Raw genomic sequence first — 12,694 nt, 5'->3', positions numbered from 1 at the left:
GATCAAGGTTTTTAGCTTTAGCCCACCTGCTGGTTGATCCTGTTACTATGGCTGCAGAGAGCATCTTTCTCCATTGACTGACTAAAGCCCATTGAGTCTGGAATCTGGAATGGATCTGGAATGCTACCAGATCATCAGATATTGCACACCACCTTGGTAACATCATGAGGCCGACGGACACCCAGCCTGGATTCACGCAGAGGCTCAGACACCATAGACTGTATAACCAGACAGTGATTCAGCAGTATGACTCAGAGTTTGTTGTAGACAGTCTAGACTAGCTGAGAAAATATGTGCGAGTGTGTCTGTGTGCTGAATCATGATTAAGGATTTTAATGCTTTATTTGATATAAGAGATTAATTGGTTCCAGCTTTTGTTCTGCTGAAGCATGTACTTTCTTTGTCAGTATATACAGATCTCATATGTTAGCTCAACCAAGTGTCCATACTGCACAGTTCGCCTGCATTGCAGGCCTCGTTTTAGTGCTTATACTATAGAGGAAACATGCTTGGCTTGCCATATGACATTCAAAACACTCTCTGGGGGCTTTATTGCTTTAGAAGGCAGAAGAACTGAATTAGATGAGGGCGTCGACTCCTACAGTCAATTTGCACAAGCAAATGTTGGCCCGGTGAGAAAAAAAGTTAGTTTGATTACGCTGTTGTGTGTTTACTCAGCTGTAGATATACAATATGTCTGTATTTTTTGTAGTGATCTTATCTCAGAAATTCACACATAGACGTGCACTGACAGATTGATATGCAAGCATACTATACATAAAGACGACTCTCAGTCACACTCTGCCAGCTTTCCTAACAGACCTGCTTTTAGAGTCAGTATTTGTTTTTATGTCTTTCGTTTGGAGTGAAGTCATGTTTTTAGAGTCAAGCTATGTTTTAAAGTTTTGTTTTTGGAGTCAGGTTTTTTTGAAGTCTTGTTTTTGAAGTCATGTTTTGTAAGCCAAAAATTGACTTTTGAGTCTAGTTTTGGAGTCAAGTGTTGTTTTGCTTGTAGGACTTGCGTTTAGTCTTCCTTTTGGACTCAAGTTATGTTTTTACTTTTTATTTTTTTGGGGTGGAGGGGTGTAAAAATTTGTCTGAGGTTTTGCTTTTAGAGTCAATTCTTGTTTTTTTTTTTTGGAGTCAGAAGTCAAGTCTTGTTTTAAGTCTTGTCTTTGGAGTCATTTCTTGTTTTGTTTTTTTTAAGTCAAGTCTTGTTTTAAGCCTTGTGTTTGGACTCATTTCTTGATTTTTTTTTAAGTCAAGTCTTGTTTTAAAGTCTTGTGTTTGGAGTCATTTCTTGTTTTTGAAGTGGGAATACTCCACCCCAAAATGAAAATGTTGTCATTAATCACTTACCCCCATGTCGTTCCAAACCCGTAAAAGCTCCGTTCGTCTTTGGAACACAATTTTAATCAAAAAGCAAGACTAAAAAACAAAATTTACCCCAAAAAAACAGAAATAAACAGACAAGACATTAAATAAAAATTGTCTCAAAAAGCAAGACTGAAAACAAAATTCACCTCTGAAAACAAGAATTGACTCCAAACGCAAGGCTTAAAACAAGACTTGACTTAAAAAACGAGACTTAAAGGGATACTTCACCCCAAAATGAAAATTTTGTCATTAATCACTTACCCCCATGTCGTTACAAACCCGTAAAAGCTCCGTTCGTCTTTGGAACACAATATAAGCTTTTTCATTTTGGGGTGGAGTATCCCTTTAAGCCTTGTGTTTGGAGTCATTTCTCGTTTTTGAAGTCAAGTCTTGTTTTAAGCATTGTGTTTGGAGTCATTTCTTGTTTTCAGAAGTAAATTTTGTTTTCAGTCTTGTTTTTTGAGTCAGTTTTTATTTAATGTCTTATCTGTTTATTTTTGTTTTTTTTTGGGGTTAAATTTTGTTTTTAAGTCTTGCTTTTTGATAAAAAAAAATGTCATGTCTTGATGTCAAGATCTATCATATGCAAACAAACAAACTGTTTGGTCTGTTTAATGTGAGCTTTCTTAGTGTCATTTTTTTTTTTTTTTTTTTTTTTATAAACAACACTGAAGAAAAAATTAATTAAATATAACAACAAAAGCAAAGTTTTACAAAAGCAAATAGAGACTTTACAATCCCACATACTAATTTGATCAAACAAAGACAGGAAATATTCAGTAGACACTTCATCGTGGGTCTGGAGAAGTGGTGAATATAAAATGAAGTCTCCCATTGTGACGGCTGATTTGTTTTCTTCTTCTACAGGTGGGGCACACAAGGAGATTTCACCACCACACACCCCCTGCCCGCGGTCAAAGTCAAACTCTTCACCGAAAGCACTGGAGTCCTGGCTCTGGAGGACAAGGAGCTGGGCAGGGTGAGACGAGAGTTCTTTCATCCACCGCTGAGGTTTACATCAAGCTACCTCTGTGTTCGATCTGCACAACATGCTCAATTATTGGCTGATGTTGCGGGAACAGATGTTCTGCACACAGTGCATGCACATGTGCTTGTATGTGTGTGAGGGGAAAGTGAGCTACAGGCGAGGAAATCTCTAATAAATGGGGCTCACGCTCCTAGAGTAACAGATGGAGACTCCCCATTAGAGACTCGCACCAAACAGACTGCACCTCCTCCATCTATTTTCTCCTGCCATCTCTCCCTGTTAATCAGTCTAACCCTCTTTTTCTCTCGTCTCCCATCATCCCTTTCACACCTCTCTCTCCAGCTGCCTATCCAGGTGTATCAGTCCTAATAACGTTTTTCTCTCTTACGTTCTCTCGTTCTGTCCAGGTGGTCCTTCACCCCACCACAAACGGGCCCAAAACGGCAGAGTTGCACAAGATGGTAGTGCCTAAGAACAGCCAAGACGTGGATCTGAAAATCAAACTGGCGGTTCGCATGGACAAACCCCCCAACATGAAGCACAGCGGGTATGTCTGTAATGATGCTCAATCCTAACCTAAAGGATCTGAATACATCCTCATGTGCTATTATATAAGCCATGAGAAGAGAAAAAACAATGCACAAATGAAAACTACAAATAGAAAATCCATGGATAAATAAGTTTTATTGAATAATATATGAGTCATTTCTCACAGATAGGAAATCAGCATTGTATCAGCATAAATATAGAATAAATGTAAATCTTAAAGTAAACTTGTAATGATGGTAATGGTATTTCATCAGTTTGTGTTATGTATATATAATATGTATATATATATATATATATATTATATTATATATGTGTATATTATATGTATATATATATATATAGGTGTGTGTGTGTGTGTGTGTGTGTGTGTGTATGTTTAGCATTTGATTGAATGGGAAAAAGCTAACACCATTAGGCTGGAAGCAATAAGGTGCTTTGTACAAAATGTGGTTATAGTGCCACCTTGTGTACATTTATTATTCTTGCAAGTCTCCTCATGTCACACATAACTTTTTCTTTGACTTTCAGGAGCCTCTCAGGAAACAGTATCTTGTCCATTGTGCCTTAAAGGATAAGTTCACTTCCAGAAAAAAAATTCCATAATAATTTTCTCACCCCCAAGTCATCCAAGATACTCATGTCTTCATCTTTCTTCAGTCGCAAAAAAATTACGTTTTTTGTAGGAAAACATTTCAGGATTTTTGTCTATACAGTGAACTTCAATGTTGGGCAACAATTTGAACGTCAAAATGCAGTTTCAGTGCCACTTCAAAGGACTCTACACGATCCCAGCTGTGGAACAAGGGTCTTATCTAGTGAAACGATCGGTCATTTTCTGAAAAAAAAAAAAAATTCATATTTATCCACTTTTTAACCACAAATGCTCGGCTTGCTCTAGCTCTGAGATGCACATCTTCACACATTACGTAATCCTGTTGGAAAGGTCACATGCGGTTAGTTTTTCGTCTTTGTACTTTGTTTAAAAACTCCATCTCATTTTCTCCTCCAACTTTAGAATCATCCGACATTGTTGTTTTACTTTTTTTGTAAAGGGCATTTGACTTTTTTTTAGGGCTGTCAAATGATTAATCACGATTAATCACATCCAAAATAAAAGTTTTGTTTACATAATATATGTGGTATACTGTGTATATTTATTATGTATATATAAATAAACACACATGCATGTTATATATTTAAGAAGAATATGTTATGTTTTATATATTAAATATATTTATATATAATATAAAATATAAGAATATAAATATATAAATGTATATACATGTAAATATTTTCTAAATATATAATTTATGTGTGTGTATTTATATATACATAATAAATATACCCTGTACACAAACATATATTATGTAAGCAAAACTTTTATTTTGGATGTGATTAATCGTGATTAATCATTTGACAGCCCTACTTTTTTTGCATGTTTGCTTTGTAAACACGGGGTCGGTACTTCCGCCTACGTTGTATGTGATGATGCGCATTTCATTTTTAATTGTTACTTATTATTATTTATTTACTTATTTATTTAAAATATACAAATTAAAAAAGATATATATTTTTATGCAAATAAGTAAAATACCATTTAAAATAAATAGTAGCAATAAATAACATTAATTTAAATAATATTTGAATAACATTTAAGTAAATTTCATTACAAAAAAATATTTTAAAATATATATAAAAGAAAATCTATTTAATTGAATTAGCTGGTCAATAATAGAGTTGTTTTTTGTGGTATTTTCTTTAAAAATTACAAGGGGTGAAAACATCACAAATTAAATAATAAATAATCTTCATTCAAATAAATAGCAACATTAAATAAAAAATTACAATATTAGACATAAACAAACTTACTTATAAAAGTGTGTTTATTTTAAATTTGCTGTTTAGGAATTCAGTTATCAGGTATATTTTAAAAGCAACAAAATTACAAGGGAGGAAAAACAGATTACAAGTTCAAAAGTAAATAGTGTATATTCAAGTAGCAGCATTAAAAACATTAAATAAAAATTTGGCACCGTTAAACAAGTAAATAAAATACTTAAAAGGAAGCATTAAAACAGTAGCTTTTTTAAATTTGCTGGTCGAGAATTCAGATTTGGTATTTTTCAAAGCAACACAATTGCAAGGAAGGAATAAAATGCCAGATTCTTCTGTCTGTCTGTATTTACTCATCCAGAATGTGCTCTGTCAGTTAATGCCAAAGTTCCCGAAAGTGAGTAGCTGCAGTGAAGACAGCTGCTGGGGTCCTTCCCTCAGTGGGACGGGGTCAGGGGTCAGATCACTGTCATCAGCCTGCTAATTACACAGAGGCCCTGTGTGCTTCCTCTATAGAGCGGCTCCCTGAGAGGCCTGCTCTAATTGGCAAAAGCCTCTTCAACCTGCAATTACCTTTTTAACGGATCTCACAAGACACTGCAGAGGACCACTTACACGCTCAGACAGACACAGACTTACTCAGACCATTCTCACACAGATACTGTGCTGAGACATATTGATAATCAAATTTATATGAATTGTGACATTTTATTGATTTGCTCTAAAATAGAAACTCTATTTTTATTTACTCGCCCTCTTTCCATAAGACACTTCAGTCAATATTTTTAATGAATAATACTTGAAAATACCTGTCAATGTGAAAGAAATAGTGGATACAATGGATACGTCTTTTGCAATTAATAAAAAATGTTCCCCATTTGCAATAAAATATGTAATTTGCATGCAAAAAAAATTACTATTTTGATTGTACAATATATATAGATATATATGCAAAAACAAAAATCCAAAACACACCCAATGTACACTCTTTATTCGTAATTTTGTAAAAGTACAGTTTAAATACTTTTTTGTTGTTGTTTTTTGTTTGTTTTTGTTTTTTAGTAGAAAAGTTACATTGCCATCTTTTTCTGACCAAAGTGACTTGGAACACATTTGATGTCATAATTACGACTTCCCAACTCGTAAATACGAACTTCCCAGGAGGACTTGACCTCCTTGCAGCATATTCCAAATCCTCTAAAGCCACATTTATGTGAGGAACAAGCTAAATTCATGATCCTTTTTGGTCTCATTTGAGATTCGTAAGACCAAAATCGTATCATTTTGGTCTTAGGTTTTGTCCAATTACTCATATACCCACACACATGCACAAAAACAAACACCTGATGACTGTTCCAGTGCATGGGAAGAGAGAGAGAGAGAGAGATCGGTGGAGAGATTTTCAGGTTGAGTGCACCCCATTAAAAGAAGCCATCTGTTTATCAGCAGAGCGACTGAAGAATTGGGAGCCATTCAGTTTTGTGGAGTGACCCCAGCGTGGCCCTGAGAGAGAGAGCCAGTCTGATCAGTCTGTCTCGGTCTCACTTATGCTCACTGGCTCTTTCTTTCTCTCCCATGCTCCTTTTTTACTTCTTTTTGTATGCCTTTAAAACCGTCTTTGCCCTCTTTCGTTTGAGGGCCAGGGCACACATCAAAGCCCTTTTTACACGTTTGCATTTTTCTCTCATAAAGTCTCTTTTAACCGTACCCTTCGGTTACAACCACACATCGGATTTATGACTCATTGATCTGTGTTACTGCATGTGATATTTTATACTACCTATGCTTAAAGTTGTGAAGACAGAAAGATATAGCATTGTAATGGGAGTTTAATATGCTGTTTTAGTATTATTTCTATACCGTTATAGTATTTAGTAATATTTAAGAATTTTCTTGTATTTTTTATTTTTTTTGTCATTTATTTATACATTTATTCATTCGTTGTTTGTTTGTAAAGTTTTCTGTTTTTTTTTTGTTGTTGTTGTTGTTGCAGTTTTAGTTTTAGTAATTTTAGCACAAAAAAAAACAAAACTTACTTAAATTTATTTCTTGTAGTTGCCAAGGCACCATTTGTTTTGACTAATATTTCAGTTTTTAATAGTTTCAGTTAAGTGCAAAGAGCAAGGGAACAATGTACTGATAGCTACAATAATGTATTTCTATGCAAATCATTCATGATTCAGTTTTTAGATTTATTTTTATGTCCGTTTAAGTCTGTTTTATTAATTGTGGTTCATCCAAAGTATATATTTAGTTGGTTGCCAAATGCAGCATTTCTAATATAAAATGTATATTTTATTTACACTTCAGTTTTATTTAAATTACTGAAAAACCTTTTGAAATAGATTTAGTTTTAGATGACATTAACAAAACTGGTTTAAGAGCAAAGAAACAATGTCCTGATACTTACAAGAACACATTTCTATGCAAATCATTCTCAAAATAATTTTGAACATATATTAAGGCATTAAACTGAATGCCAATTTATTTAATAATGCCATCATTTTAAAACCACAGAGAAATCAGTTCTGCTTGTGTTTCACAAAAGAGGCCCAATTAAAAATCTGTTTTCTGCTATACTGACATTAAACCACGTGGGGGCACTACAACCGTTGTAAAAACCACTTACATCTACCATGTAATGCCACTTTTTCCTCATAGTGATTTCTTAATATGTTTAATTTGACTTTTTACAGTCATATTGACATAAATTGTGAGGTTAACATTTGTATCTTGTTTAAAAGCTCAATGCAGAATCATAACTTGCATCGTGCAATTTATCTAAGTGATAAAACATATTGACTTTTCTCGGATGTTAATGAACGCTGAGAAGAACAGGTTATTTGTAAATTAAGGTTGAGTGCTTTCTACTGAGTAGGTTAGAAAAATAATAAATCATATCAGCTCAAGAGGTTGAATCTGGCTCCATATTTCAGTTTTATTTAGCCAGTCTTGTAATTTAGGATATTGTGATTTGTATAAATATTTTATGATTCTTTTTTGTGAAATACAATATTACTTGTATTTTTTAATTAATCATGTCAAACAGTTTAAAATGCTATTAATGCAACTCTTCAGTTTCTGCATTTGACTGGATTCCACCTAAACTATTTGCACTACTTGCAATGGTTTTTATATCTTCAGAAGATTGTTTGTTATTATTATTATTATTGTTCAGATTGAGCCGAAGTTGGCTGGAAAGTGCCTGTGGCACACCCGTTCACCCGGAGGTCGTCTCGCCCGCCGTTATCCGGCCATTGTTGCCGTCTAAATGGGATCATGTGTATCAGAAAGGTGTCGGAGAGTGAGCTGAAAATCACTTTCACAAGTGGATGATTACCTCTGCCACGTTAACCCAGATTGGCCCGCTTCCATGCACTCATTGCTCCCTCAACCTTGACTGGAGCTTTTTCCCCCACAGGCGCTGTGTCCATTTATGAAGAATTGATTTCACCTCACCCATATTTCTACACACATCCTTCTTTTTTGTTACAGTTCTAAGAATGTGCGCTTAATCAATAGCCAATGTTTTGTCCTCTCTGTCATTGAGTGAACATAACAATATGCAGGCGTTTGGGGAATTAATGAATGACTGCAACTAAACTCTGTAAACTTTCTATATGGGTTTTGCACCTTGGCTTAATGAATATGATGTTATATTTTAACATGATGATTTTTTAATCATGTTCATAAATGAAAATATCGTGGGACGTTTCTGCTGTCGATCTGATGAATCCATGACACTCATCATAATGTATTTTTTTTCTCTGTAGGTATCTTTACGCTTTAGGCCAGAGAGTCTGGAAGAGATGGAAGAGGAGATATTTTGTGCTTGTTCAGGTGGGCAGATTTCCTAATTACAACTTTATATATGAATTGAATTAATTTGCTGAAAAAAAAAATGTGTTTTTTGTTGTTTTTCAGAAGGAAAACTGTAGTTTTTTTTTTTTTTTTGTAGTTTTTTTTTTTTAGTGTAAAGGAGTGCTGCACCATCATTATCTCTCCTGAGATAATGGGATCATTTTTGTGTAAAATATTTTATGTAACACACACAAATAAAAGCAAGAATATGGCTGACCTGTCAGAGAACATTGCGACATCATAATTATTTTTAATTGGTACATTTGAGTAAAATACCACAATAAATCCTTACACAAAATATAAAAATTCCATGTTTTCATTTGGTGTTACCTGCATTTGTGACATAAATTACACAGTTCAGATATAAATTTTTCATTTTTTAAGCTCTGTGTAGCGTACAAATATAATATTTTATTACAATTTAGGATGAAAAAAAACCCCAAAAGATTTCCTCTCTGTTCTGTTGTTCAGGTGAGTCAGTACACATTTGCCATGTGCAGTTACCGGGAGAAGAAGTCCGAGCCGCATGAGCTGATGCAGTTGGACGGGTATACGGTAGATTACTCTGATCCGCAGCCAGGTACACTCACGCTTCAACACTAATGCCTTATTTATTAATGCTCATGTGGGCGTTTAGATTTTAGCTCAAAATTGGATGAATAATCAAATGAATTAAAGTGACCTCAGTCGTAAAATTGCTGCATTTGAAAGAGATGTACATGTATAATGAATATCTGTATTATGTTGAAAGTTATATATCTTTGTTTATAATCTTTTAATAATATATTTATTAAAATATAAATATCTATAAAATGTTTTTGTGTGTTTGTGTGTATCAGAGTCTAAAGCAACTTTACTTTGAGATTATTTTGGTAGCACTTTAGTACTATTAACTAGTTGCTTATTACTGTTGCATGCCTGTTATTAACATATTGTCTGTTTATTAGCATTTATAAAGCACACTTATTCATCATGACCATATTATACATCCCTAATCCTACCCAATACCTAAACTTATCAACTACCTTACTAACTATTAATAAGCAGATTATTAGTTGATTTTGGTGAGTGTAATGTGTAATGGTTTGTTAATAGCAAGAATTGAACCTTAAAATAAAGTGTGACAATTATTTTTTAGCATCAGCTGCATGAAACACATTATGATTGATGTGTAGATGCCTAAATAGAGCAAGAAAAAAAAACACATATGAGTGTATTTCTTAGTGAAGTGTTCTTGAGAGAAAAGACATGTATTCATTTGCTAAAACTAATCTCTGCAGGTCTTCAGGGAGGCAGAGCCTTCTTCAGTGCTGTTCGAGAAGGCGATCTGGTGGTGTTCGCCAGCAATGACGATCAGGATCGCGCTCTTTGGGTCCAGGCCATGTACCGTGCCACAGGCCAATCCTATAAACCAGTAGCACCCGCCCAGAACCAGCAGAACTGCAGAGGAGGGAACACCCAAAAAGATGCCCCTGTGTCCTTACTCAGTATGTTATATGTCATACTAATATGATCCCAATAAGGGTCTATTGTATAGTGATTTTCTTGATTTCAGACCATTTTTTTAAAATCCTCAAACCTAAAATAAGGTCGGCTATTTTTCTGCCACCTTCAGCTGTCCCCTCCTGAATGGACTTTGAAATTGGAGGTTGTGGTGGCCAGCCATCGATCCATTGGGCCGCAGCACAGCCACAGTCTAAACAAATGTCAGCGGGGGGCTTGAATAACCCAAACACTGCTGCTGAGTGAAAGGAGGAGCACTTACACAACTGAAATGCTACAGTTTGCTCACTTTCAACAAACGGAGAGTGAGCCGAATGAGGTTTATATCATTATCACCTCTGAAGAAGCGTTCTGTGAGCTCCAGGGCATTCATTTAACGTAAAAGCTAAGGAACATGGCTTAAAACTAGCATTTTGATTTATAAATCTGCTATGTAATCACTATAAAGCTTCGTTTTTGAGTACTGATGGTGATTGTGTAGATGAAATCAGGCTTTTATGAGTTTATAATGTGCATGCGCCGCCATTTGACTTTCATGAAATTTTTTCAAGGTCTCTTCCCTCTTGTCTTACTGGACCTCATACACATCTTTTCTTGCCTCCGAGGTTCAATGCAAAAGCCAAATCGAATGATGGCGAATTGTTTGACAAAGAGCATGGAACAGTTCCTCGGATCGCCAAAACGGCATTAATGCGCGAATATCATCGCAGTCACTGATAACCGTAGTATTCGGCAAATTTAAATGTCATGCATTCTTTCAGAAATACTTCTTACAGATTGAATTTGATCACTAAATGAATTCAACGAATTCCCCTAAAATCCAGTCCCATTTGACGCCTGTTAACAAAATCCGCCACGTTTCAGCGAGTCGATGAAGTTATTAACTCGTCCTGACATTGGATTTCCTATCATGGATTGATTGGCAGAGATCTGTCTCGCCGGCTTATACTCAACACTACCCGGAGTCCTCTCATAGCCAGATCGGTGTTTCATATCTGAAGGAACGCCGATGTCTTGTCCTGCCTCATTAGTCTTTCCGACTCCAGCTGGATTCACTTGAAGCGACCCGCTGAGCCGTACCTGTGATTTCGCCCCCACTGCCGTGTTGATACCTGTCATAAAGCTGCCGTCCGCCTTGTGGAGAGATGTCAGATGGATGTGACTGCTGCCGTGACCGCCTGGACCGGGCCCCTTCAGCTGGGATTAAAGACGACGCACCCCCTCCGCACTGACTCCATCCACTTATCCATGGATGATAGCGGTAACTTGAAGTTGACACGGATCAATGTGCTGCTCCTGTCAAACCCCATCCGTCAGACTCTCAACGTGGATCAATACCACGCTCCTCTTTTGTCTCTTTTTTTCTCGATGTAACGAACGTAAAATGACCTACATCGAATTAAAAGAACAGACAATGGGTCGCCGCTTGTCGATTGGGAGATCGTACTTCTGAGCACCCAACAAGTGATGTTTTGGGGGGAACCAACAAATGCCCACACTGCTTCCAGGCAAGAACAGGGCTTTTCACCATCAATACCAAGTCGTTGGCATGCCAGAAATGGCAGCGTTAATAAAAGCAATCACTAATGCTCGTCTCAAGAAGGTGCCGCTGGCCATGGAGGCGTCAGGAGATGTGTCTCAAAAGCCTTGGTCTTTTGGTGGTTCCTTGAGAAGCGAAGGCCCTCGCTCCGCATATGTGGCCTCTCATAACACGCCGCCAGCGAGTGTTAGGCTTTTCACGGACCTCCCATTAGCCCATTTTGAGGACGTTCGTGAAAGGACTGGAAATGAACTTGGGCACACTTTTAGTGCTTTCTCCTGCTTTTTCTGCCTCGCGTCTTTCTCTCAGCTCCTTCTTTCTCTGACTTGCCCTGACCCCTCGGCCCCTTCGCAAGGTTTTTTTTTTTTTTTTTCACTCCCGCATTCAATTTCCCCCCCGTTCCTCTCCGCCCAAGCCGTGTCAGGAAGTCTGAATGTGTACATCGGCGAACGTGCGCCTGCGTTGGTCCTAATTACAGCGCTCTCACAAAGGTGCGCTCCTTTTTCTTTTGTTCTAGAGTTAGTGAGTATGTGTGAATTAGTGATTTATAATTTATACATGTCTTCTGTATTCACCAAAAATTGCTTTAAGTGCTTTGAAGTCACACGTTTTTGTTTATATTCTGTTTCCACACAGCGGCGTTTTAAGCGTTTAATGCGCTAAAGATCAGGACATTCAGCCCGTCGCGGCTTAGAGAAGGCCACAGGGTGTTTTTTTTAGCCAGACCTGGCCTTTATTTTAAAAGGCTGAATGCTGGTTTGAATGCGAGAGGTGTTGGATTGATAAATTAGAGCACTTTGGGGCTGATATTTACGTGGGCATGTGGACAAAGTGCTAATATTTTACAGCAGTTTACAGCCACGCTTCACTAACGTTTCAGAGCGCCTGCCAGCTGAAATGTGGAAAACTGAGTTTCACAGTGTAGCTTTGGCCAAAAGAGGTGAAATGCAAACACTCAAGGAGATGGAGAGTGTGTAACCAAACACAGATTTCAGGCTTTTACACAGCGCTTCAAGGTGTGAACCACACTTGTGTTCCACTAC

The 12,694-nt window shown here is 36.6% G+C and overlaps 1 protein-coding gene across 14 annotated transcripts in view; it reads left to right on the top strand.

Annotated features, from left to right (window-relative positions):
• Positions 1-12,694, top strand: part of cadps2 (Ca++-dependent secretion activator 2) — a 132,956-nt gene that overhangs the window by 75,849 nt on the left and 44,413 nt on the right. For all 14 annotated transcript variants that reach the window (XM_042752855.1, XM_042752853.1, XM_042752851.1 and 11 more), the window contains exons 7-11: positions 2,245-2,356; positions 2,773-2,912; positions 8,521-8,587; positions 9,080-9,188; positions 9,889-10,095. In XM_042752855.1, coding sequence (XP_042608789.1) covers positions 2,245-2,356; positions 2,773-2,912; positions 8,521-8,587; positions 9,080-9,188; positions 9,889-10,095 — 635 coding nt within the window. The remainder of the gene's footprint in view (positions 1-2,244; positions 2,357-2,772; positions 2,913-8,520; positions 8,588-9,079; positions 9,189-9,888; positions 10,096-12,694) is intronic.

Source organism: Cyprinus carpio, chromosome B25 (assembly GCF_018340385.1).
Source record: "Cyprinus carpio isolate SPL01 chromosome B25, ASM1834038v1, whole genome shotgun sequence".
Lineage (NCBI taxonomy): Eukaryota > Metazoa > Chordata > Actinopteri > Cypriniformes > Cyprinidae > Cyprinus > Cyprinus carpio.
This window is presented reverse-complemented; position numbering and strand designations above follow the sequence as displayed.